Below are 27,413 nucleotides of genomic sequence, written 5' to 3' on the forward strand. Positions count from 1 at the left end.
TATATTAGGATATCATATGTCACATGCTGGGTACCAAAAAATGAATCTGCTTTTAACTTTCATTTTATTTTGTCTAAATACTGTTCCTAGCAGATAAACATCTATTGGACAAGGAAATGTTAGTGTAGTTGTCATAAAATGTTAAGTTGGTTTGTAGTCACAGCAAAGGGGAAAAAGACTGAATGGATGAAGGAGCTGAACTCTAATGTCCACCTTTGTTAGTAGAATGTCATGTTTCAATACAGTTGTGTAGCACAGTCCTAGCCAAATAGCTAGACCTTCACAAAACTGAAATCCTACAAGCACGCTAGGATAAGGTTAGAGCCATATTTCACAACCATGATTAAACACACTTAGCTGGAACAGCACAGAGGTGGCTCATTCTTACAGTAACAAGGTCACAACCTGATAATGGGGAGAGACCTGTCACACAGGGGAACATCTCACACCTACTGTAGTAAAATGATAATGTAGGCACATTTCAGAACCCAGCTCATAGATCTGTGCTGATGCTATGAGGAATCATCTTGAGATCTATGCACTGATGCTCTCAAAACCAGGACCATTATATAAAGCACCAAGGTGATTATCTGGAAGAGAGAGACATGCACAGAGAGATGGTTGCAGCAGAAGGATCTGAGAAGAAGTTATTTCCATTCCTTTAGGAACTCAACAAGTGCATGCCACAATTCCCCAGCCATTCTCCTTTCCCACCGGCTCCAGCACTTTCTCCATGCAAGTCCTGTGTGCAATCCTGCTTTTGACACTGCAACACCGTAGGCCCAGAGTCTCATAGGTACACAGTACACAACCTAGAGTGCACATGGGTAAAGTCTGGCATAATCTCTGAAGGAAGGACAGTCTCTCTTCTCTGAATAATGAACATCCTGGTTTTTCTTTATTCCTTCACCAGACTGCATCATATGTTGCTATAGATAGAGATAGTAATTATAAATGAAGGAGCATTGTGAAGCAGAGAGCAGAGATTATGAAATGAAAAGGATTATGAAATTTCATATACTATGCTAAAGTATTTGTCAAAGCCTCAATGATATATTATACCAATAACATACCAATAATAAAGGATTAAGTAGGGTAACATTATTTAAGAAGAAAAAAAACAGAAGACAAACTCCTTCACATGTTTGCCTAATGAGGTCTTGTAAAATGTAAAGGTTATTCCAGAGGCCACCACTTACAAAATTCATACAACTCACACTTTAGAAACGCTTCTTTTTATTAATTAAAAGGACAGCTGAAGACACCAGTAGTATATCCTGTAGACACAAACTCTACTAATATCTGTGCCCAGCATTTTCACATGATATTGCTTGCAAAGAGAAATTCCCTTGTACAGTGAAGCTGCACTAATCTCACTTTGCTGCTAGCTGTATAGAAACTCATGACCTGTTTTTCAAGTGTGCTTTTTAAGACTGGACAGAAATCAGGTCATTGGCTACAGAGATGAGATTTGAACAGTGGCTCTAAAGAGCCTAAATAGTTCAAACAGGCAGTTAAGCCAGCTGAACACACAGCTGGCATACAGAGTAATATTTTTTTGCAAAACACATTGCATACTTTGCAATTAAATTTTACTTACCAGAGACATAGATCTATCAGGTGGTTCACAGTTTACATGCATGTTCTCTGGAGTGCTAGCCCAGCTGTCAATAGTAGTTGTATCCTTGGGTTCTTGATGTTCTGGGACAGGCTCATACAAGCTGTCCATTGAGCCCTCCTAAAATACATTTAAACAGATTTTCAAAGATGAACACTTGTAAACACATTAAAATAACAGTAATTTAAAAAGCAAGCAGTGATTTACAAACTAGAGAGTGATTTTCCTCCCATCTTTTGAAATCCTTTATTTACTTCTTTCTCTAAAAAGACATATAGAAATTGATTATAGTAAGTACCCAAATGCTGGACTTAACACTATCGTGGCTTAGATTCCACAGATTGACAGGAGTAAAGCTGGGGGTACAGCAAAAATTAACATTATCTGCTCAGAAGGAGTAAAATTAGGTGTAGATCTCCACCTGGCTACTACATGAAAATTCCTGTGAAAACTATGAAAACTATAACCCATGAAAATTTCTACATAAACTGTAAAAATATTTTATAGTTAGTACTTCTTCTTTATGGGAAAAAAAGCTAATCATCTGATGCAGAAAGGTAACCCTATTCCTTAGAAATAAAAGGAAAAAATGCTGCCAACTCCCAGAATTTGAGAGTCATGATTTAGGCCCCCAAAATAATGAGAATGGCTAGAATTAAAAATAAATTCCATTTGCCTTCTTCAAATTTTTGAACTCTATGTTATAACGCACATGTAAAGCTTCTTTTGCTCCAACCACCAAGAATAAAAACGTTTTAACAGAAACTAAAATTTATCCTACAACTCCAAGAGCCAAGATTACATATACACACCACCATTCCATAATTCAAGAGCTAAATGAAAGCAGATGGCAAAACTAAAGACACTCTAACTAATGAACCTAGATTTTAGATGTTGCCACTTTGATCTGCACTGAATATTTTCCCAATGAATTTTGATTACTGATTTTTAACTGCATTAATTAAAGAATTAATCAAATTTATAGCAGTGTGACTTACAGCAGAGCAACACCATTGAAATTAACATGGTATATTATTATTTAAAAGCATTTGTTCCTCTAGTACAGAAGATAAACACAGATGTATATTTGAAGTTATATTGTTAATATGTAAAACTTTACAGGCAATATTATTGACCGGTGAAACAGCAGTTCAAAGACATGACTAATTTTTGCAACCACAATGTTTATCTATGGATCTTTATTTGCTTCAGTCTATTGGAGTCTTTATAAGCCAAGATAAATGTTGTGGGAGAAATATTGCAAGTTGAACTTCTTGAAAATACTCAAGTTGTATACTGGAGTTTATTCTATGAACTAATGAGTCAATGCTTTGTGGGAAAGTGGCACATGGCTTATGAAGCACACTACACATGGCTTGTGCTCCTAACAGCCAGCTGAGCCTGGGTTTTGACAGCAACTGCATTCATTCATAAGAACAGTATTTTTTCTTACTGTAACTATGTTGCCATGTAGCAATGATGGTTCAGGCTCCCAGTCTGAAGTTGTGGACTGAGCATTTCTAGACAAAAATGATGAGTTTAAAACCTTGTTACACACTTCCAGGATTCTGCAACATAAAATGTAATCATATACTTCTTCCTCAATAGGGAATACAGGACTTTGGTGAAGGGAGTATTTAATTAAGAGATGAAAGCATAAAAGAGAGCTCATGTGAAAGAAAGAGTATGAGAGATGGAAAAAGAGGGGGAAAAGAGAGGGTGAGGAAGATGAAAGGAGATAGGGGAGAGGAAGACAGTAAGAAAAGAGGTCACAAGAAGGCAAAAAGAGAGAAAGAAAATTATGTAAAGGGGACAAAGGAGGAAAAGGGCAAGGATAAGAGAGGGAAAAGAAATGGGAGAGAGAAGAGGGGAGAGAGAGTGGGCGAGAAAGAGAAGAGCATAAGTAGAAGCATGTGAGAATGAGTGCTCAAGAAAGGAAAGGAGGGAGAGCGTGTAAAAGACCTCAAACAAGCAAGAGAAAGCTCGTGTGAGAAAGATGGAGCACAAAGCTGTGAGAAAGGGCAGGTGTGTAAGAAAAAGCAAGTATGTGGAAAAAAAAGCAAATGCATGTCAAAGAGTGAGGGCATGAGGAGTAGGAAGTGCATGAAAAATAATTACGGCATGAGAAAGGATGCATGCAAGAAGTGAAGCACATGAGAAAGCACAAGTGCGCATGAGAAAGAACACAAGAAGTGAGTGCACAAGGAAGAGCAAGCACACAAAAGAGAGATCAGGTGAAGAACAGAAAGAAAGAGATGAGACAGGAAGAGACAGGGGATGTGTGAGAGTAAGTAAGAGAGAGTGAATGCAGGTGAGAGAGAGCAAGAGAGAGAGCATGAGCAAGAGATATCAAACGAGGAAGAGAAAGCTCACTTGAGGAACAGTGAGCATAAGGACACAGGAAAGTGTGTGAGTGCATGAGGAAACATGTGAGTGTGTGAGATGGAGAGTAAGTGCATGGACAATATCAAATGCATGTGCGGAAGAGCCAGGAAATGAGAAAGAGTGAAGGCACAAGAAAGAAGGAGGGCACCAATAAGAGCAAGGGCAAGGAAAGGAGCAAGGGTGTGAGAAAGAGAGGGCACTCAAGAAAGGGAATGCACAGAAAGAGTCTGAGCATGGACAAGAAAGTGAGCAAGAGAGCAAAAGCATGAGAAAGAGTGAGTGCATGCACACATGAGTGTGTGAGTAAGACCACACAAGAAAGAGGGAAATAGTGCCTAAGAAGGAGAATGTGTGGAAAGATGTGAGAAAGAGATGGCAAGAGGAAGAAACTGAGCGTGAGGGTGTGGGAAAGGGCAAGTGCACGGTTGCAGGAAAGTCCAGAAGGTCACAAGAAAGAGTACAAGGTTGTGAGAAAGAAAGTGAAGGTGCAACAAAGAGACCGGGAAAGAGAAAGAGAGTGAGGGTGTGAGAAAAGGAGTGGGCATGAGAAAGAGCATACCAATATCCAGAAAGAGCAAGTGTGCAAGGGAAAGTCAGCATGAATGAGAAGATAGTGTGAGCATGACAGAGAGGGATAGAGAGAGAGGGTGAGAGAGAAGGAGCAAGAAGACAAGAAAGATCAAAAGCTAAATAAAGCAAGAAAGAGTGAAAAAGAAAGAGGGACGGCATGATCAAAAGAGAGAAAGAGCATGTGACGAAGAGTGCTAAAGGACAGGGGAGAGAAAGAGTGCATGAAAAAGAAAGCCCACATGAGAAACACTGAGTGTGAGGGCATGGAAAGGGGTGGACACAGGAAAGGGAGGCACAAGGGTAGGATAAAGCACATAAGCATGTGAGAATGTGATTGCATGAGAAGCAGCAAGCATGTGCAAGTGACAATGAGGGTGTTAGAAAGAGGGAGAGCACAAAAGAAGCAAAGCCACAAGAAAGCAGGAGCACTCCAGAAAGGGAATGCACAAGAAATAGAGTGAGACAGCACAAGAGGGCATGGGGTGGGGGCTGAGAGGTGGAGTGAGAAAGCAAGCATGAGGGTGTGAAAAAGATCAAGTACAAGGTTGTGAGAAAGGGTGTGAGGGCACAAGAAAGTGAGGGTGTGAGAAAAATCAAGGGCATGAGAAAAGGAGAGGACATGAGAGTATGCCTGCATGCAAGAAAAAGTGAACATGTGAGAAAGTCCATGAGAGAGAGAGAGAATGAGAAAGGAAATGCGAGTGAAAGAGAGCGTGACCACACATGAGAGGGTAGGCTCATAAAAAAGAGAACGCTCATGTGAGAAAGAGCAAGCATGAGGGCACACAAAAGGGTGAGTGCAAGAAAGGGTGGGGTTGAGGGAAACAGCATGACAGCACAAGAAAGCAAGCACACAGGGAAGAGCAAGAACACAAGAAAGGCAAGAGCATGAGAAAGGGCAAGTGCTTGAGAAAGGAAGTGCGCAAAAAAGTGCAAGCATGTGTGAGCAAGGGTGCAAGAAAGTGCACATGTGAGAGAAAAACAAGAGAGTGCAGGAAAGAGGGAGGAAGAAAGAGAATGTGAGAGAGAGTGTTGTGAAAAGATGGCATGCAAAAGAAAAAGCAGGCACAAGGAAGCAAGCATGAAGACATGAGAAAAACAGAGTGCGAGGGTGCAAGAAGGGGTGTGAGGTCACAAGAAAGAGCACAATGGAGTTAGAAAGGAAACACTGGCACAAGAAAGGATATGCTGGCCTGAGAAAAGGAGCAGGCACAACAGGGAAAGTGTAGTTGGGAAAGAGAGTGCCCATGAGAGAAAAATAGGGGAAATAGAGAGTGGAAGAGCAAGAGAGAGGGAGAGGAAGAATGAGGAAGAGGAAGAGGGAAAGAGTGGGAGAGATCATAAGACAGTTTAGAAAGGGGGAGAGAGATCATGTGAATAGTGCAGAGACAGTGTGTGTGAGAAATGGCACATGAAAGAGAGATTGTGCAAGAAAACTTGTGCAAGAAAGTGTGCATTCAGGCTTGAGAAATGGTGAGAGTGAGGTTGTGAGAAAGGGCATGAGAAAATGGGGGAATGGTGCAAGAGAGGGTGCAAAGCCTCAAGACAGAGAGGGTGACTATGGGAGTGAGCATGAGAAAGAGCAGGACAGTTTGTGAGAGAGAGTATGCATGTGAGAAATGGCAAGTGTGTACAAGGTAGAAAAGGAACGCTTGTGAGAAAGACAGCTCTCAAGAAAGAGGGAGAAAGCGCAAGAAAGTGAGCATGAGGTCATAAGAATGAGTGACTGTGAATTCTTAAGAAAGAGAGCAAAGGCATGAGAAAGGGCATGAGGGTGCAACAAAGAGAGTGAGGTCATAAAAAGAGGAGCAAATGGTGAAAGAGCAGGATATGCAAGAAAGAGCAGGCAAAAGCAGAGGTGGGTGTGAGGGCACAGGGAAGAGAGCTAACATGAGAAAGAGCAAGTGTGCAAGAAAGTTTGAGTGTGTGAGAGAGATGACAAGAAAGAGATTGTGTCTGAAAGAGAGCAAGAATGAAAAGAATGAGGGGTAAGAGGGAGAGATGGGGCTAGAGTGGGTCGTGGGGAGACAAAGCTCAAAAAGAGATTGAGAGAGGGACTGCACCAGAAACCAAGAGAGAGAGCATGGCAGGACAGAGAGCACGCATGAGAAAATGAGTGTGAGAGCATGAGAAAGAACAAGGACAAAGCAGAGAGAAAGGCTGTGAGGAAACAAGAAAGGTGTTAAGGTCATGGCAATGGGGGTTGTCAGAAAGGGAGTAAGGACACGAGAAAGAGAACAAGCTGTGAGCATGCATGTGAGAGAAAGAGAGCTAGATAGAGCAGAGGCAGACACAGAGAGAGAGGTGAGTATCTCCCAAGTGTGTATGTGAGAAATAGAGTGGCCACAAGAAATAATATGATCACTTGCAAGAAAAAGCAAGGGTGCACGAAGAAGAAAGTTAAAGAGAGGGAGGGAGAGATAGTTGGAGAGAGCAAGAGAGCATGCAAGAAGGGGGGAGAGGGAGCAAGAAACAGGGAGAGCATGGGAAATAGATGGCACAAGAGAGAAAGTGCATGTGAGAAAGCTAGTGTGAGTGGGTAACAAAGAACAAGCACGAGTTTGCAAGAAAGGGCACAGTGGCTTGTATCAGAAATAATGTGGCCAGCAGGACTAGGGAAGTGATCATCTCCCTGTACTCGGCACTGATGAGGCCGCACCTCAAACACTGTGTTCAGTTTTGGGCCCCTCACTACAGGAAAGACATTGAGATGCTGGAGAACGTCCAAAGAAGAGCAACAAAGCTGGTGAAAGGTCTACAGAACAAGTCTTATGAGGAGCAGCTGAGAGATCTGGGGTTGTTTATCCTGGAGAAGAGGAGGCTCAGGGGAGACCTAATCGCTCTCTACAACTACCTGAAAGGAGGTTGTAGCAAGGTGGGTGTCGGTCTCTTTTCCCAAGTAACAAGCAATAGGACAAGAGGAAATGGCCTTGAGTTGCACCAGGGGAAGTTTAGATTGGATATTAGGAAAAAATTCTTCACTGAAAGGGTTATCAAACATTGGAACAGGCTTCCCAGGGAAGTGGTTGAGTCACCACCCCTGGAGGTATTTAAAAGACTGTGTAGATATGATACTTAGGGACATGGTTTAGTGGTGGAGTTGGCAGTGTTTGGTTTATGGTCGGACTCGATGATATTAGAGGTCTTTTCCAACCTAAATGATTCTATGATTCTATAACATACTGCAGAGTCAAGAGAAAGGGCATGAGGGCATGAGAACAAACTCATATGAGAAGTGATCATGCACAAGAGAGTGCACAATGGAAAGAGGGAGAAGGAGAGAGATGACACAGTAGGAGAGAGAGAAAACAGGAGGGAGAAATGGAGAGAGAGCGCAATAGACTGAGCGTGAGGGTGGGGGAAAAGGCAGACACAAGAGAAAGTGGGGGCAAGGGTGCAATGTGTGTGAATATGTGAGAAAATGCAAGTGAGAAAAAAGAGTGACCACATGAGAAAGTGAGAGCTTGAGAAAGTGAGAGTGCTTGACAAAGGGAGTGCACAAGAAAGCATGAGTATATAGAATAAAGGCAGCACAGGAGAAAGAGAGTTAGGGTGTGAGCAAGCAAGAAAAGGAAGGAGGGAGAGAGCAAGAAACAGAGAGAGTGAGAGCAGCATGAGAGAGGTGGAAAGTGAAAGAGAGGCACAGTGCAAGAAATAACGTGTGCCTGAGAAAGCAAGCATGAGGTTGTGAGGAAGACTGAATGTGAGGTTGAAAGAAAGGATTGTGAGGTTGTTAGGGTGTGAGGTTGTGAGAAATTACATGAGGTTGCAAGAAAAGGCACAGTGTTGTGAGAAAGGGCATGAAGCTGCAGGAAAAGGTGTCAAAATATGAGAAAAGGATCAGGCACAAGAGGGTGAGCATGAGAGAGAAAGGGAGAGAGAGAAGGGAAGAGAGAGATAAAGAGTGAGTGAGGAAGCAAGTGCTCAAGAAAGGAGGAGAGAGAGCATATGAATAAAGAGAGTGTGGTGGAAAGAGATTGTATGAGGAGAGAGGTGGCATGAGTAATTGCAAGCAAGGGCACGAGAAAGCACAAGAGCAGGGTCACAAGAAAGGGCACAAGGTTGCAAGAAATGGGGTGGGGTCATGAGAAAGGGCATAAGGAAGGGAGTAAGGGTGCAAGAAAGGGAGGGGATGCAAGAAAGAGTGATAAAGAGCAAACGTGAGAGTGATTGCATGTGAGAATGAGAGACAGTGTGAGAGAGCAAGAGTAAGAAAAAGAAAGAGATAGAGAAAGAGTGAAGAGGGGGAGAGAGAGCTTTCAAGAAAAAAAGCGCTCAAGAAGGGGACAGAGTGTGTGGGAAAAGAGATGACACAAAAGAAGTGAGAGAGCATAAGAAAAAGCTCATGCAAGAATCCAAGCATGGGTATGTGAGAAAGAGCACAAGGTCACAAGAAAGGACATGAAGTTGTGATGACAGCAAGGGCATGAGACATGGAGCAGGTGCACCAGCATGTGAGAAAAAGTGAGCATGTTTATGCGAGAAAGGATGTTTGAAAGAGGGATAGAAGGAGGGAACAGAGGAGGAGAGAGAGAAGAGGAGAGGGCAGAAGGGGAAGAGGGAGTAAAGGAGAGAAATGGAAAGAGATCATGTGAATAAGTGTGCAGGAAAGAAAGACATGGCAGGAGAAAAAGAAAGCATGTGCAGTAAAGTGAGGGTGTAATAAAGACTGAGAACAAAATCACAAGAAAGGGTGCCAAGTAACAAGAAAGAGGAGTGAGAAAACTCATACAGACATGAGATCAGTGAAAGAAGGGGACTGAGAAAGAGAGATTGGTCATGAGAAGGAGCAGTGGGCATTAGAAAGATTGTGACCGTGTGCAAGAAAGAGCAAGTATGGGAGAAAGAGCAAGTTCATGTGAAAGATAAAGAGAATGAGAATGAGAAAGAGGGCAAGAGAGAAAGAGTGGGCATGCAAGGGAGAGAGATAAAGCTCATGTGAGAAAGAATGTGTGAAGGTGCGAGAAACATTAGGCAGGAGAAAGGGAGTGGGAACATGAAGGCATGAGCATGTGCAAGAGAGCAAGTGTGTGCAACAAAGCATGTGAGAAAGAACTAAAGTATGAGCAAGGCAGAGTGTATGTGAGAAAGGGAGAGAAAGAAAGAGAGATAGAGAGTGCAAGAGAGAGACTGAGAAGGGTCAAGAGAAATAGCATGTGAGAAAGAGTGCGAGAGAAAGAAAGCACCAACAAAAGGAGAGCATGAGAATGAGAGAGCTTGAGCAATAGAAAGAGCAAGCACAAGGGAACAAGAAAGGGTGGGCTCAAGAAAGGGCAAAGGTCTGGGAAAGAGTGAGGGAACAAAAATGAGCAAGTGTGCATGAGAGACTAGGCTCGAGTAAGCACAGGCACAAGAAAGAGTGAGCACATGAGCAAGAGAGAGTGGGTGCAACAGATGACCATCCAGAAAATGAGTGCAGGAAAGAAAACCTGCACAAGAAAGCACAAAAGAGCACCCAAGAAAGAGAAAGTGCACCTTCAGTTTACAAAAGAGTTTTCTTTGCTCACTGGTTTTATACCTTGTTGGAATATATTTCCCTTGTAGGTGGGAAATATTGAAAGAAATAATTATTTCAGGGCAACCTGAAGTATTTAACTAAAATTGAAATTTTCTTGCTTTCTTTTTTAAATTTTTTTAAAGTTAGGTCTACTTCTATACCAAAAAACACGATGTCAGTAAAGTCTTCCATTTCATATGTCAAGTCTTTTAGTAGTCCTGAGCACACTAAACATCACAGAGCAATATGAGAGATAACAGAAGAATATATTAACTTAATTCTGGAGTAGTTAGTACATCTCCTTTCTCCTACATGGGATGAGAAAGCCTTTTGAAGCCCTTTGCATCAGGAGTTTTATGGGAGAAAAAATCCAATTCAGATCTAGAAGAAAATAATTGTCTGTAGCTCTTTTCTTTGCACAATATTATCATGGCATGGAGAGACTAGATGGATCATAAGGCAGAAAGAGGAACATTTAGTAATGCAGTCAGGCCATTCTCCAGATCAGTGTTTAAATGTGAACTCCTGTGTATGGTGGGATGATAACAATCTAGCTAAAATGATAAGGAGTATATGAAGGTGATTACATGGGAAGCACTACAAAGCTCAGGCACTAAGATCTCTTATAGTCACACTACACTTTAGAGGATGGTCTTTCCACATGTGCTGGGTTTGTGTGGAGGGGTTTTTGGTAGTGGGGGAGGGAGCTACAGTGGTGGCCCCTGTGAGAAGCTTCTTGAAAGCTGCCCCAACTTCAAGTTGGACATACCTCTGGCCAAGGCCGCACCAATTAGTGATGGTGGCCACGCCTCTGTGGTAATGTATTTAAGGAGGGGAATCTGGGAGGGGATTGGGACTTGTGAGGAGGAGTTACAAGAAGGACACCTATGCGAACACTGAGGTCAGTGGAAGAAAGGAGGAGGAAGGGGAGAGGTGCACTGGAGCAGAGACCCCCCCTGTATCCCATGGTGAGATGGCAGGGCCGCCCCCCTGCCATCCATGGAGGTCACTGGTGGAGCAGAGTTTCGCCTGTGGCCTGTGAAGTACCCCACACTGGAAGTGGCAGCTGCGCCCGAAGAAGGGTGGTTCTCTATGGGAAGAAGAAGCCCACGCTGTCATAGTTCAGCACTGGGAGGGCTGCAACACGTGGGGGTGACCCACACCGGAGCATCTTGGAAAGAGCTGCAGCCCATGGGGAGGACTCACAATGGAGAAAGTTTGTGGAGGACTGTCTCCCGTGAGAGGGAAACCATGTGGAGCAGGGGGAAGAATGCAGAAGAGTTCTTCCCTCTCCACTTTGAGGAAGAAGTGGTGGACTGTCTGCACCCCCCATCCCCTACCCCTGCACTGCTGGGAAAGGAGGTAGAGATACTGGGAAAAAACCTGAGCCCAGGAAGAAGGGAGGAGTAGGGGAATGTGATTTTTAAGATGTGGTAACGCTTCTCACTGTCCTACCCTGTCTGTTAATTGTTGGTTTTGTTAGTGCTTGAATTAAAGTGATGTTCTTTTTCCTTCCCCTAATGAGTCTGTCTTTTGCCCATAACTGTAATGGGTGAGTCACCCTGCCTTATCCTCATCTCGATTCCTGAGTCTTTTCTCTTCATTTTCTCCTTCCCAGCACTGGGGGTGAAGGGGTGAATAAGTGACTGCATGGTGCTCAGTTTCCTTCTGGGCTCAAACCATGACACCACATTCAGGTAATCGTTCTTTGTTAAAACACATATTTTTGAGTTAAATCCATTTCTAAGTAACATCATGTCCCAATAGTCATAGCAGCATTAGCATCTTTCTATTTACTCTATGGTTTCTTTAACATATGGAGGCTCCATCTAATAATTTATCTTATTACACCACTTTTATTAATACTTATTTTCTCTGCATATTGCACCATAGAAACATTAGTTTTTAGTGCCAAGTGCTGCTTCATTTCATAACATTAGATGTAATATATTTTACATTGTGCTGTCAGTACATCTTTAAACCAACTATCAAGATAACATACACAACTAGTTCAATGCTACTGCAAATCATTAAGATGATTAGACTTTCACTTGGTACTTAACTTTAAGTTTTACTAGCAAAAGTGGTGGTTAGCAAGCTATGATATGGAAAAGAAATAGAAAAATGCAAGGGGTCTTATTTGGTTTAAACCCTAAGATCAGTGCTCAACTTGAATAACTGATCTGAGCAATCCTGCGATTAGGAGTGTTGTATCCTTTCTCTACTGCCTTTCTTACATAGGTTTCTGATATACAAGATGTTGGCACCTCTTAAGTATCCAAAATTCTTCCCTGTCTTCATTAGTTCCATTACTAATGCCACCATCACTGCCAAAGAAGGTAGGATTTAGGCTTTAAGTATCGCCTTGTGTAAGGAAGTCTTTCATGTCCCTCACATCCACTTTCTTATGGAGACTGCACTGAAGTTTGGTTTTTCTTTGAAACAGAAATACATCTGGTTGCATCTCTCTTAGTAAATGAAATGACGGACAAGAATGAACCAGGGTGCTGCAATGTGATCATCTGCACTGGTGCTCCCTGCCCAAACAGTCCCTGGCCCACACTTGTCTTTTGTTAACTAACACACATCCAAATGACTCCTTGGCACAGTGGTTAAAACATCATCAAAACTACACTTAACAGGCAGGTTGCATGCAGCTGCCTTGTTTTGGAGAGTTTGCTAGAACAGACACAGATGCTTGTGTGCCAAGGAAGCTCAACACCTGGACATGTTTCTGGAGGTGTGTACTTCATGAAATGGAGCCTCTGTAGAGAAATATCTGAAAAGCCTGTTATTTGGGCTAAGGGTACAATTGTGTTCAAAGATGACCCCTTCTAAGGAAACACTTATGCTGCTTCCAGGAGTAAATGCCACCAAACTAGTAAAAGTATACCCTGTCAGAAAAGACAATAACTCAGGACAGGATTAACTGGTAGTGTTCCAGGTGAATTGGTACTAATCCCAGTGCGTATATTCTTGATATTGGAGAATTGATTCAGGAAAATAATGTAAGAAAAGTATTCTACCTTAACTAAAGGATTGACAATTCAATAATATCTTTTATTTCTCAGATTTTTAGGATGCTGCCATTTATTAGGCAGGGTATTGAAATAGATGGTTTGGAGACATAATTTCTTGCAAATCATACAGAAGCAGTGCCTGATTTGGGCACCTCTCTGTATATTGTCCATAATACAAATCGTATTGTTCTGATTTAATTGTCTGACATGTAAAGGACCATAAAATGGAAAAGGCACTGCAAATTCAGGGTCTAAGACTGACCTTTTAAAAGGTCTACAAAAGAAGGGACATTTATCCTTTTGATCATTTTGCAAATGGAGAAGGGACACAAGGTTTTGAAGGCAAACCTCATTTGCCTGCAAATCCCTTGAGACCATGGCAGTGAGTCTGATGCAAAATTAATCTCAGTTGAGAAACCAAATAATTCTGAAGTCAACTCAGGATGCAAATGTACTGCTGGGGAAACACCCCATACTGGAACACTCATATTAGGAGATCAAAGGGCTCCCAGGTGGCAACAGATTGGAGTAATTTCTGTCTGCTTCCCTGGGAAGGGCAGAGTTCAGTCCAGGCTCCAAAACCTTTACAACCATCTTGTGAATCTTGAGTGTCTTCAACCTTCATGTCACCATTTGCTAGACTGGCCCATAACACTGTGTTTCTTATGCTAAATATATGTATCAGTTTTATGTATGAAAGCAAACCCACAGAGGATCAACTCTGACAGCATAAACTGATGTCCCTTTAACTACTGTAGTGTTCCACCACTTTGGATAAGCCAGAAGTCTGGTTCTACTCTGTTTTTAAACAGAATATTCTTGTCATTCCCTCCGGCTGTATCTTCATCCACTATACTCTATAGGGTAGAAAACTATTGTCTGAGCTATAAAGCAATGTATTTTAAAAATATATACATATAGTTCACACACATGTACACACAGGCACACATTCATTGCAGACTGAAATCTTGTCAGTCAGTCTATGGGAGGAAAATACTTCCATCAAACAGCTCTTTTTGTTCTGTCTGCCGATAGTCTAAACTTCTTTTCCATGGTTTCAGATTTAGCAGTTACTCCAGATGTTCACTTGATGTAAATCAGCAGTGATTTCTAGTCATCAGTGGCTATTTGCCTCTACTAAGGAACTGGCTCCTCTGATGTCTTTAAAAGTTGTCTTTAAAGCCCAATGTTTTGTTGCTGTGCATTATTTCTGACTTGACTCTCTCAAAGAGAAAAACACCCTTATATTGATACTTCACCTTGTTGCCAGCCTTTTCACAGTCACAGGCCAACCAAGTAGCTAGTGTACATATTTGAATACTAGCTCATTTCCAAGCTAGACAATCTGGTTACAGAAAGCAACTGCACTGTGTCGCATGCATAGGGAGGACTGCACAGGGCTCCAAGTTTTATGAAATATATTAGTGACCTATGAATTATCTTTAGATCTTTATAACTTGTGAGGTGTTTTGCTAGATGCTTGAAAGATTACCAAAGCAGACAGAATGGCTCCCATGGAAAGCTTGTAAAGAACAGAGGTTATCTTCTTAGCAGCAATCTTTAACCAGAACTAATTATTTCATTACAGAAACTATCATGGCACTAGCTTTCACTTGTCTAAACCATCCATTTTCACTTCAGTCATTATCTCTCTCACAGAAACTCCAGCTGCTGCATACCCAGTTTAACAGAGAAACTGCAACTTGACCTACTCTCACACACACAACCTACCTCACATTTTGTCTAAATGCTGATTTCTCAACTGATACAAAGCTCTACGCTTTTTTTAAAAGTTAACCAGATAGAAAGTAAGAAGCTGCCCCAATGGAATAATAAAATATTGATAGAACAGTTCTGTCCCAAAGAACTTCAGAAATTAGTATTTTCAAGCTGTTACAGAATGTACCACAAAGCCATTGTTAACTTTGAACAAATACACAGGTATTCACATTAAACTATGATCAAAAGTGTCATTGAATTCCCAGGGAATTATTTTTTATGAGTGACTCTTGTCACAGAATCCTAAAATACCACTGCATTTTACTTTAAGTACTCCAAAACAACTTTTAATTGTTATGATCTGGAGAACACCAGTACTCTGCACTAAGATAGCATTAGCAATCAGGAACAACAGTTTACAAAAAGCAGCTCCCCTATTTGAATTCCTGTCAATGCAGTTTGAATATTGATTTTTATTGTTCTTTCTAAACATATGGGGAAGATACACTAAACATCTGGACAAAAGATGAAAAATGGGCAAACAGATCTACTGTGCTGTGTAAATGCAGCAAATATACTCATTTAATTACCATTACTAATACTGAGCATTAGTATTGGCAGATGGTTAAGCTTTGAAAGCAGAAATGGTTTCCATGGATTTCCTATCCTTATTTACCTGTTCATTCTGACCATTGCCCTGGGGAAAGGAAAGAGGAAAAAACAAACAAAAAGAAAGGAAAAAAATATATATATAAAAAACAACAACAACAACAAAAAAAGCCCAAAAACAACAACAACAAAACAAAAACAAACCTGAAGAGGGTCTTAAATCAACTCCTCTGACTGTGAGTAAATATTGCCATATGACTGGATTAGCCTTCATGACTATGTCTTCATGCTTGGCTATTAGAAAACTAATGCTTGAAAAGTTCTAGCAGTTCTCCCAAACTACTTAAGAAGGAAAACAGATACTATTATCTCAAAAAAAATAAATAGTTTAAAGCAACTTATAGCATACATATATTTAGTAGTTTTAACATGTATATGAGGCATTTCACTGTGTTGGGGTCAAATGCCTCATGTTTAAATCTGCATCTTTTTGTAATAGTTACAGATAGTAACAGATAGTACATTTGTTATATGCTTTTTGCTTAATCTTAGTTTTACTGAATCATATTTTGCTATGTATAGCTTCTCATACACAAATTCTCTTTTGTGGATGCTAGAGAGACTCGCTGTTGTTACACAACCCTTGCACAGTTTATGATATAACACCTTGATTTTCTTCCATCCAAACACACCCACCAGTTCAGTTTATCAACTCAGCAACCCACTAAATGAAAACATGTGTGTGTACACTTACCAGAGAAAAACAGAAAAGATTCATGTTGGTATTGAGATCCACTCCAGCACCCCAAAATTCTGCTCCACAAACTCCCGCTGCACAGTGTAGCTCCTCCTTGCTCTCCCAGCTGTTTGTACATTTCTCTCTGGAGATTACTGCAAGATAAAATCCCTGCAATAATCCACTGGATTCAGAGCCCATTATCAAATGAGACAGGCTTCCCCAGGCCAGTACAAACTGTTTTCTGAATTAAAGAACAATGTTTACCACAAAACAAAATTATTTGTTTATGAATGATTATGATAGACTTGGAAAATGCTCTCTTGCAGGCTGTTGTTTCCATTTATTTTATCATCTAATAGAAATAGAAATCTTTCTGCCTAAAACCACTGTAACATACAGCTAACTCCAAGACAAATCTTCTCAGTTCACTCAGATTATCAAAAGACACACAGAAATTGTTCAGAAATGCTGATTTTCTATACAGATTAATTAATTTACAAAATTAAGTAACTATTGTTGACTACATTTTGAATGGAAGGAACCTTGGAAAATAAATTTGTGGGCCACAATTAAATTATTAAAAAAACCCAAACAAAAACCAAACGAAACCCTCACACTCTGGGTCTGTACACTAATGAATAATTACCAAACTGGTGTCTGACATGTTGACTGCTTGATGATGCAGATTTTGCTATTAGAAAACCTGGCAAATCTGGAAATTAAAAAATTGGGATTCATGCGTTATAATAAGAGGTATTATAGTGCATAGAGACAGGCAGATGAGGGATAAGCAATTGTAAAGGAAAACAGTAGCCTATGTCACTAACTGGTATAAATCAGCAAAATTCCATCACCCATAGTGGAGTAGAACTGTCTGAGGAAGAAATAATGTCAAAAGCACTGTGAGTCTTGAACTGTTTCTGATTATGAAATACCCGAAATTAGACTGGGTTTGGAATAATATTGCCTCCCAACCCACAATTAATTTCCCATAGCTCTTATGTGAATGCTATGATACTTGGTTACATGAACAAGCAGCAGTTGGTACCAAAGACATAAGATGAAATTCACCACAAATGGAGATGTAGTGTCATTTTGTGACCAAGATCTTGATTTCCTTTCTTTGGCCCCAGAGCTTCATATTTGTTAAGCAACTCTTTCATTGCTCATACTTCTGACTATTTCAGTTTATTCTAGTAAATTTGCAGTTTGATCCTGCACCCCAGTGAATTTGAAATGTCCATATTTTGGCAGCATAAATACATTTTACCATAACTTAGTTTCTACCCTAGACAAAAACCCAAACAAGGCTCACACAAAAGCATGCTGACAAACACCAGAGGACAGATAAGATTTGATTTTAAAAGGAAAAGATCTTTAGCTTGCACTTTTCCTATTTACTGTGAAGTATATAAAATTATTTTTTGAAGAGTTTTCCCAGACCCCCTTTTCAGTTATAATTTTAGGTTGGTTTCATATTAGAAAAGTAGGGTTGGGTATGAAGAGTGTCATGAAAAATGTTACTGTTTAGAAGCCAATTAACAAGAGATTTCTCATTTACTCCTCTTACAAACTTGAGGAACACTAACAGATTTTGTCAATTACCACCTAGTGACACTTTCCTAATGTGATTATACAAAAATAGACATCTGAGAGGCCTAGCTTACCACAGATGGGCTTGCATTTGCTTTGTGGCTCACTTGCTAGTTTCCTCCTGAGGGAGCAAGTTCTTATCCTTCCTGTGCCTCAGGTTCTCCAGCTGGAAAAACTGAAATAATAGCACAAACCTCATGTGCAAAGTACTATGAAAGTAATGATCAAATGCACCCTGTCCCAGCTATGGAAAACTACTTTTTTTTTTTTTTTTTAAATGTTTATTTACAGTAACAGCTATCTGAAAACTCCAGAAAGACCGAAGAGCTAGTAAAATTACAAGATAAAATAAAGAACCAGCACCTAAGTAACTCAGGGAGATATGTTTTCCATTCAGACTGATTTTGGGTTGTGGCTTTTGAGGGGGTTAGCTAAGAGTAGCTAAGAAAGCACAGATCTTCTACTGAGCTATTCAGTTTTCATTTTGCTTATATTTATAGACATGCAGAAAAAATAATAACTTAAGAAGAAAAACAAATTAAAAGATAAAAAGCAGCCTGTATCTACAGTTACAGACATATGCATATATAGCAAACAACTGTGTAGGAAAGCAAAAATGCAGAGCTGTACAAGACAACCTTTTGTAAAGAGAGATAAATGCCCATCTGGAAACTTTCTAGGGCATTGGGCCAACTCTTGTTTCAGTTGTTCTTTCTTCACCATTTGGACAGGTGCAATCCATTACATCGGGCTTGAAATCTCATGAGTTAGGCACTATTCCATTGAAGTAAAATGTGAAAACCGGAGGCAGGCTTTTCGCAAATACAGAGCTGGAGATTGAAACAGGGAGTCATACCAGTTTAGACTCTATAGACGTGCCTCCTGATTGCATGCCCCAGGTGGCTTGTTTGACTTCCTTCATTCTCCAAAAGGCAGTCCTCCAACATTCAATTGCTCTCATTTCATATCCTGGTGCATTCATCCTTTTGTTTCCAGCTGTATCAGCTCTCTTCATGTATCTATACCGAAGGTATTATGGTGACAGTACTGAGTGAAAGTTGTTCAAGTCAGGTTTAAAATATTCAGTTCAAATATCCAGCTTGAGAAACAGAGAAATTTAACCCATTCTGATTTCCATTCTGCTGGTCTAATAGCTTTACAAGAAATAGCCTTCAGTGAATACTTCAAGTGGGATCCCAAAGCACTGCTGCAGATATTCTGGATGACAGCCCCTAAAACCCTAAGACTAAAGACTGAAAATTTGTTATTACATGGTTTTGAGTATTTACAGTGTTAAGACTCCTCTAATGAAAAGGAAACATTTTAGACCTCTGGTAATTCACTGATATAGCCATCTGTAAGGGTCAAGTTTGTTGATAGGCCTAAACTATAGATGACATTACCCATCAGGTTCCAACTTATAATTGGTTGATCAGGATGAATAATATAAATAAAATACTCAGCGAGAGTTCTTAATGCCGCTTGATATCACAGCTGTCTGTGTAAACAATTTGAGCTTTGAAAATAATTTAAAAACCAGTAACCAAGTAGAACAAGTTTGAAGGTAACGTCAGTGTTGTGACATCTATGTACATTTTATCTGGTATAAATAGAGCAATTTGCAGCATCAGTAGCATACCAGAACAGCAAACCCACACTATAACAAGGGTACAGCAATCAGTTTTACCGAACAGGAAACACTTGAACCTTCACTTCCTAGCTCTAATCTTACACTACTGTTAGCATTTAATTATTTTTCTTCACTGCTACATGGTTTCTACATGCTTGGACTCTACATCCTTGCAAGTAGTTCAAACACAAAAAATAAAAAAATGCCCACAAATCAAGGCTTTCATATATTGAGGTTTATATTCCTGCAGAATGAATAGACTTCATAGCTGAGATCTCTAGTCATCCTTGGCCTTTTCAGGAGGCTGTATTTCAGCTCTGTATTCACAGTAAGTGGCAACCCATAATCTAGCCTGGCATAAATGATTCAGGTACTCACAATTCAGCCTTGGCTCCAGGCTCCCAGTCCTATGATAACCATTCTACTGGTGCAGCTTCATCTGTCACTGGGAGAAGTCACCAGCAGAGTTGTGCAATTCACAGATTTCTTTGGTTTGCTGGACAAAGGAAAAATAATTAGTAGTTGCTAACCTGGACACATTTCAGTAAATCTGGAACTAATATTTACCCCTATTGTCTTCTCCCTTCTTTTCTTCCTCCCATAGCATATCTATCCTTAATGAAAATGTACATCTACTCCTCTGATCATCATCTATTTCTCATCTGAGCATCTTCATACAAATTTAAAACTAAGAGCAACAATGCTACTGTCTGATACAGTGTGAGTGTTAAATATATAACTAATCATATGCTAAGTGGTCACATTTCTCTATTCACTCCACATAAAAGGCTAAATTATTGCTTTATCATGCATTGCTACTATGGTCCACAAGCTGCCCTGGTAGAAAATGGGAGATTCAGCAATTAAGTCAGCTAGACGCTTTCTCTTGGCTTTCCCATTTCTTTGGAAAGAGAATGTGTGTCTACTTTCATCAAGTGCCTACTCAATACACCACATATTCTCTAAAATGTGAAGGCAACCATGTAGGTGGCACACTGGATAAAACCCCTGCCTCATTTCACCTCCTTCTGTTCACTTACAATAGGCAGATGACAAAGCAGTTCTGTGCAGAATGCTTTCCTTGTTGACCCACAACCCATGACAGAGTGCTCTATGAGAAGCCACTATTTGAACCTAGGAAACTGCTATTATAAAACAAGTTTAACATTTTCTATCATGAACATCCCCTGAAGATACTCGAAATGGTAGAAAGCTCTGTTTCAGACCACAAACACAATAGTGTCTCTAAGACAGAGCTACTAACATTTGATATTCCTGAATCAAATGTTCCAGTGACTGGCTCTAAATTACATCTACTTAACAGTTTGGAAAGGACCCATGAAGTACTAACTAAAAATCTGATTCTTTAAACGTTATTGATTTTTTTTTTCTTTTAGAATCTCCTTCAATTTAGAGACAGCTTCTTCATTTCCTCCTTTTACATTCAGCAGCTAATTAAAAATTGGTAAGGAAAAAGCTTCACAACCCCCTCACCCCTGCCAAATTGCAGTGTTCCATTCCTCCTTTGAAAAGACAGTTTTACAGATGCAATGATCAATTCAACACAGCAGCTTTTACATCTTTGCAACAAGGATTTGCAACAGAGTTTAGCTCAGTTAAAGATTATTTTCAGCTCACTCAGCATAAATAGCCATAACATTTACTTCAGCTCAGAAAATCAAGCAAATGAAGACACAAAGAGCCAATATTCTATCACTCAAAAGCAAACAGGCAAGTAAAATGCTTTCACAGTTTCGGAATCCCAGTGAAGGTCTGTGCCTATTAAAGTCACTGGCAAAATTCCCATCAAATTCAGTGCAATCAGAATTTCATGCACCTTCTCCTGTTAACTGACCACATTTAATCACAACATCACAAAAGCACATGGCATTTCCCATACAATTCATTGTAACATACAGCCATTCCTTGAAGCTAAGATTCCTTCTAGGATAAATAATCACATTGTTCTTTCCCTTGTCCCAGATTTACATTTTTTTTCAGAGCAGTTATATTTTAATCAAAGGAAAACCTGAATCTCTGTTCTAAAGAGGAAATGTGTATTTCCTAAATGGGAGGGTGAAATCCTCTGCTCTATAGTTTTACTGAAACTCTATGAATCTGGCCCACACATTTTTTATTGCTATCTAGCACTATACTGCAATTTAGAGTGAAAACTGCTAACTTCTATCGTCAGGCCAATTTATGTATTATCAGACAAAACTGATGTCTACAGTGAATTATGGGTATAGGAGTCATTATCTTCCAGGAGCACCTTGAAAACGAGATGTCTAATCTCAATAATGTAAGTTTCCTGTTTAAATAAATCCCCTGTGCTTAGTAATTCTATGCATTTATAGAAAAGATGTCACCCCCCCACACCTCCTTAGACTTTAAAAAACATTTTAAAGCCTCGAGGGGATTTGAATCCTCACTAAACAGAATTGATTTCTGTACTTACTACTTAGTATTCTTAATCACACAGTTCATGCATTTTTGTTATGTAATGGATTGGGAAATTCAAAGAACCAGCCTGTTTTGCAAACATTTAGCTTCCCATCTCCCCACTTCCCTTTTACTTTGATGGCTTTTTTTTAATATCAAGATGACAGTCTTACTAAGCACACCCTGCTTGAAGCAGCTCCAAACAATCAGTGCTGCCCTCTAAGCCTGTAGCCACCCAGGCCTTGTGTGAGCATTTAAGAACAGAACTTTGAAAGGCCAGCAGAGGTTTTCCAATCCACTCCGCAAGAAAGATTGCCTCTCCACTTTTTCCTATGAGAATTCAGGTTAAGGACTTTAGTCATCTATTTCTTCCTTGAAAGCCTGATCCAAAGCTAACTGAAGCCAAAAGAAATCCGTCTATCGATCTGAGAACTTCTGGCAACTTAATTCAGGGTTCCTCTACCAATTTATACGCTAAGTTGGATACAGACTGAGGACAGTCTTTCTAACCTAACTTGCACCCGCTGCCTGTGACCACAGGCACCCACTCCTGTTTTCCTGCACAGCTTACCTCCAGGAGATACCCGCAGATGGCTGCTGACAGCACCAAGATCCAAGCAAAAGAGAAAGAGCCAGCTGGCTCACACAGCCCCCTGCACCTAGATGAGTAGCCTCTGAGCAGAATGTACTATTTTGCTGATACCACCATCTTTTCTGCAGTTTTCTGGACTGGAGCTGGTTCCCAGCCAGCCAGTTGCATCTATCTATATTTGTAGACACAACCTTAGATTAAAAATATTCTTCTGTCCTTTGTGAGTCTACACTGAGAATCTTGAGTCCTGTCTCTTCTCTCACTCTCATACAGATCAGGAGTAATTCACTGGAAGACAGTGAAGCCACAGTAGCACCTAGAATACAAAAACTAAAGTCTAACAATTTCATTGGTAAGCTCCTGGCATATGTTTTGATTTTCTTATCACGTCTGTGCAAGTCTCACCTTTTTGGGCATCAAAATTAGGGACTCGGAAATTCCCCATTCAGTTTTCAAATATCTTGTGAATCCTTAGCTGATTTAGATATGTACCTGCTGCCCATAGCTTGTTCTTTTACAAATCATTCCAAATTCTACTGTACAAGCACCACATTTTGACCGGTAATTCTAAGTTAGACTCAGTAGCTTTTTAAAACCGTCTTCATGATAAAAAAAGCAATTCTTTTATCCCACCAGAGAAGACCAGCAATCCATATCAGCTATACATTAAAGGCTATACAGTTGCTGTTGTGGCAAATAAGGCTTTTCTCTAACACTCTGCAAGTTAGGTTTCAATCTGTACTTAGTAAAATACAGTGATAAAGCCTAAAGTTCTAGATCAGTTCTGAAGTGTGAGTATCAATGCATCCAGGAAGTACAGAATTTGCTTAAAAGAGAATGGTCTAAACATCTTAGGACTGCAAATATAGCCATGAGCTAGAATCCGCCACATAAAATAGTTCATGTTGCAACAAGAAATACATGCTTCTACACAGCGCACTTCTTCCCACCTTACTGTTTTATATAGCTTAACAGCTCCACATTGTTTGGACAGACCCTTTATATTCTTGGAAGTTACTCTGGATAGCCCCTTAGTTGGTAGGTATTAACAAAGCTTATATTTTCCATCTGAGTTACTCCAGCTCATCCAGTGTCACCAAACAGTTACACCCATGTAGCTAATTTTTGCGACAGTGCTATTTTTTAGAGGCAAGGATACATCAACTGACGCAGTAGCAATTTGAGCTGTTTACATCCCTGTGCATGTGACTGCAGAGCCTCCAGCTTGGAGTGTCCTCGTTTTTGACTATCCATGACCCTGCTATACTGTCTTACTGCCTCTCCATGTGTTATAGCACTTTCCTTCACTTCTACAAACACACCATGCCACGTGAGAGACAAACTGTATTTGCCTCTTCAGGGGCCCTTAAAAAAAAGTAGCAGTCCTCATGCCCTATTGCAACTCATGCTGTTCTGTACCTGCAAAATATGCCCTGTCTGTACCCACTATTACTGGCTTTTATTAAGGTAATCCAATATGCAGAAGAGGCTGACATTAAGGGGAAGAAGTCTGTACACTGCTGGCAGGACATGTTGCAGGAACACATAGCATATCAGTGTCTTCTAAAATATTTAGGGAAAACAAAATTTAAATTTGATTATCACATGCCAGTAAAAAACTGCATCAGCTACACACTATCTGCACCAGTCACATTAAACCCAGGCTTATACAGTGGGAACTGTAGATGCCATCTGCAGCCCTAGAATAACCTTGGCAGCATACCAGCAAATATTCATTTCTGTGGAGAACAGCCTTGCTTGCTGTAGCTGAGTCCTCATGGTACCTCAGACTGCCAAATTGTCTCAGAGTTAGTAACTGGATATTATCACTCATTTAAATCCATCCTAGTTAAACAAGATGCTTGGAGTTGGCAGTTCCTGAAACTTTATTAAAGGTTGAGTAGGTAACCTTTCTCACGACCACCCCCACCCCGATTTAGCAGAACATGATTACTCAGGCAACTGATAACATGATTATTCAGGCAATTTACCAAAAGCCTAGGATGAATAACTTGAAAACTGGAACATACATGAAAAAAACAGTAGAGGAAAAAAAAACACCACTATTGAGGAAATTTCAGTGTTGTTTTGCTCTACATAGAACAGAGTCTTTCAACTGGAGAATTAGTATGATCCTAATGGATCATACCATAGATGGATCGAGAGGGTAGACAGCAGGGAAACTGCACAGCAGTATTTCTCTATTTGCATAGAACTTTTACCTAGGTGGCCTATCTCCTTTTAACTTATGAGAAAAAGGAACAATCAGGACAGTTCTTGAAGAGGACTGGCATCCAGAGATCTGTAAAAAGGGTACAGACAACAGATACAGTTCAAAGACTTGTACATCAAAGAGTGACCCAGCCCCATGTGACTCCCCCTGCTCTTATTTCACTCAAATTCTTCGAAGTAGGATTCAATGGAATAGATTACATTTTTATCCTGGATAACCATGGAACAGCCAAGATTTACTCTAACTCTATTGAATCCAGATGTGGTTCAACAACCTGTTACCCTAATAACACACAAAAGAAAACACTGAGGTATGCAAACAGTAATGTCCATGAATAAGTTCCAAATGTCCATCAGGATTAGCTTAGTGAATCACACATATATTGGTTTAGTGCTACAAACTGCTAGAAGTGGTTTTACCCAGAATAATGTGTAAGTAGGACTTCAAAGATGGCTCTGCTAGACATACCTTCCCACCTTCATTGTAGGCACTCACATGGTACCATTATTATCAAATCTAAAACTTAACAATCTTTAGCACAGTTATCCTTTCAATATCCCTATGACAGGGAATGTGGTACTATTCCCATGTTATCATACAGTTGAGCTTACTGTCTGTGTCACTAAAAAGCATAATCATATACATGTCATCTAGCAGTCACTGATGATGGGATGTCTGAATCCAAACCACTGATTTTCAAATCTGTAGTTTAAGTTGCTTCCTCACTCTTAAGGTACTTAAAGATACTTATAAATATAAAGTCTGCCTGTGAAGAAATTCAGATACTGTAAAATTCTTGTCAATATTGAGCAGCTAGACAGCTACCCTACATTTAAGTCAAATCGGGATCTATAATTTATTCATTCATGTTCCTATGTTACCTCTGTGATTAATCTGGTTGCTTTCCTCAAGAGCAAACTTACCCAAAGAAGGTTTGTGGAGAGTGAGAGTAAAGGAGTGGATAGGACTCGCCCCTCCTGCTGCCTCTTACCTGGCAGCCCACCAATTGCAGCCCAGAAATCGCAGCATCCTTTCTCACTATGGGGATTAGAGTTCAAATTGTCTTCTTGGTTCCTGTTCTCCTCTTCTATGTGATTTCTCGAACCACCAGGTGAGAGACTTTCTGCTTCTCCAGAACTTTGAATTAGCTGTTCTACTTTATACAGACTAATTATATACCAGCTGAGGTAAGGAGCCGGGTGTGTGTGCGTGGGCATATGTTTGCACATGACTCTGGCATGGTTGGTAGAGCAGTCACTTGACAGGGGATATGATTGGCTTACCCAGTCCCAGCTCAAATAAACATTAATTATTAATTTAGTTCACTGGAGCAGAAATTAAAAGTGTTGGCTGTAGGTACTTAGGCAAGAAGTCTGTAGAAGACAGAAATCTGAACCACACACCAGAGTTGTATATTTGTGTCCTGAGCACCCAGCCAAGATACTTTCTTGTCCTCAGAATGAAACTGGAAATAGTTTAGTTCTCTGGTTAGTTTGTTAAATGTGCAGTATAAGTAGTACAATTGCCAGTCTCTAATTTTCTTTATTAACTCTAATGTGTGACCTCTGGAGGGACAAAGGATGGTGTGCATCTTCTTAGTCTGTCAGCTCCCTCTGCTCACTGCTTACCTCCTTCCTCTAATCTCTGGGAATTTACAGGCAAGAAACTGTCAGGGTGAGGAAGGAGCCATTTTATAAGTGCAGTGGGAAAGCCAAATGCAATGAGCTGATTACTAGTAGTTTGCTGCTGTGTGTGGCATTAACCACAGGGAAGTCAGACCATTTTGTCAACAGCACCTTGCTGTAAAAATCCAGTCAGATTGAGTGAATACAGGGAATCTTATTTAAAATAAAATGATGATACTATGTGAAAATTGAATAGCAGAAGATAAACATGTATGCATATGTCCTAGCCCAGAACTGGAAACTCTTACTGCTACTATGAGTGCTGTTAGCCACAGTCATAGCTTTGCTGGGTGTCAGTTTACACTTACTTAAAGAAGACATATTATTTATCTTACATACAGCAACTGAGGCATAATATATTATTAAGGGATTAGATAGTCAAAAAGAAAAAACAAAATATGAGGGCTGGAATTATTTTTCTGAACATGACTAATATCAATTTCAGTCACCGTTGGAGATGGGATACTCATCTGTTCTTGTCCAAACATCTCAGTATACCGAGCAGTATATCTGCTCATGTGGTCTTAAGTGCTCCAGAGATGTTTTTCCGTTTACAAAAGGTATCCTACATTTGCACGTTACCTGCTGATTTTATATTAATCCTAGTAGCCAAAGATAAGCTAGAGTCCAGCCTACAAAAAGCCAGTGGGAGGGAAGATTAATAGAACAAAAGCCAGATGAGAAACAGATCCGTAGCAAACATTTGTAGTGGAAACTAAAACAAAAATTCCATGTAACAGAGATTCAGTGCAGCTGTCTATGAAAGGTCCAAGCTTTCATGCAGAAGTCCTACTGAATTTGACAGAGAAATCTTATGAAAAATTTTTAAATCAACATACCACTTTCAGGATGAAATGTATACTCTTGAGGCAGAAAAGTATACGTGTATATATAAATACTGGATTCCATAAACTGGTTTAAAATAATGTCTAGAAAACCTGCAAGTCTAGATCTGCTGCTCTCTTTCTTATTAAAATCCTTACAAACTGAACAAGTACTCTGTGATATCATTTGCTTTTCAGAAAATCACAGTAAACCTGCCACTTACTATAACTTTGGATTTGTAGAAACTCAGAAATCA

The 27,413-nt window shown here is 40.1% G+C and overlaps 1 protein-coding gene across 4 annotated transcripts in view; it reads right to left on the reverse strand.

Annotated features, from left to right (window-relative positions):
- SAMSN1 (SAM domain, SH3 domain and nuclear localization signals 1) overlaps nt 1–25,803 on the reverse strand; it is a 108,166-nt gene extending 82,363 nt beyond the window's left edge. Inside the window, exons 1-7 of one of the 4 annotated variants that reach the window (XM_074813622.1) lie at nt 25,639–25,803; nt 24,637–24,716; nt 19,759–19,876; nt 18,607–18,769; nt 17,825–17,925; nt 16,173–16,309; nt 1,601–1,738 (exon numbers count right to left, since the gene is read on the reverse strand). In XM_074813622.1, the coding sequence (XP_074669723.1) occupies nt 1,601–1,738; nt 16,173–16,196 (162 nt within the window). In that variant the 5' untranslated portion in view covers nt 16,197–16,309; nt 17,825–17,925; nt 18,607–18,769; ... (1 more) ...; nt 24,637–24,716; nt 25,639–25,803. Of the gene's footprint in view, nt 1–1,600; nt 1,739–16,172; nt 17,571–17,824; nt 18,770–19,758; nt 19,877–24,636; nt 24,717–25,570 lie in introns of those variants that run through there. The other 3 variants (XM_074813629.1, XM_074813635.1, XM_074813616.1) reach the window with 3 other exon arrangements.
- Nucleotides 25,804–27,413: the final 1,610 nt, after the last annotated feature.

Source organism: Strix aluco, chromosome 2, assembly GCF_031877795.1.
Source record: "Strix aluco isolate bStrAlu1 chromosome 2, bStrAlu1.hap1, whole genome shotgun sequence".
NCBI lineage: Eukaryota > Metazoa > Chordata > Aves > Strigiformes > Strigidae > Strix > Strix aluco.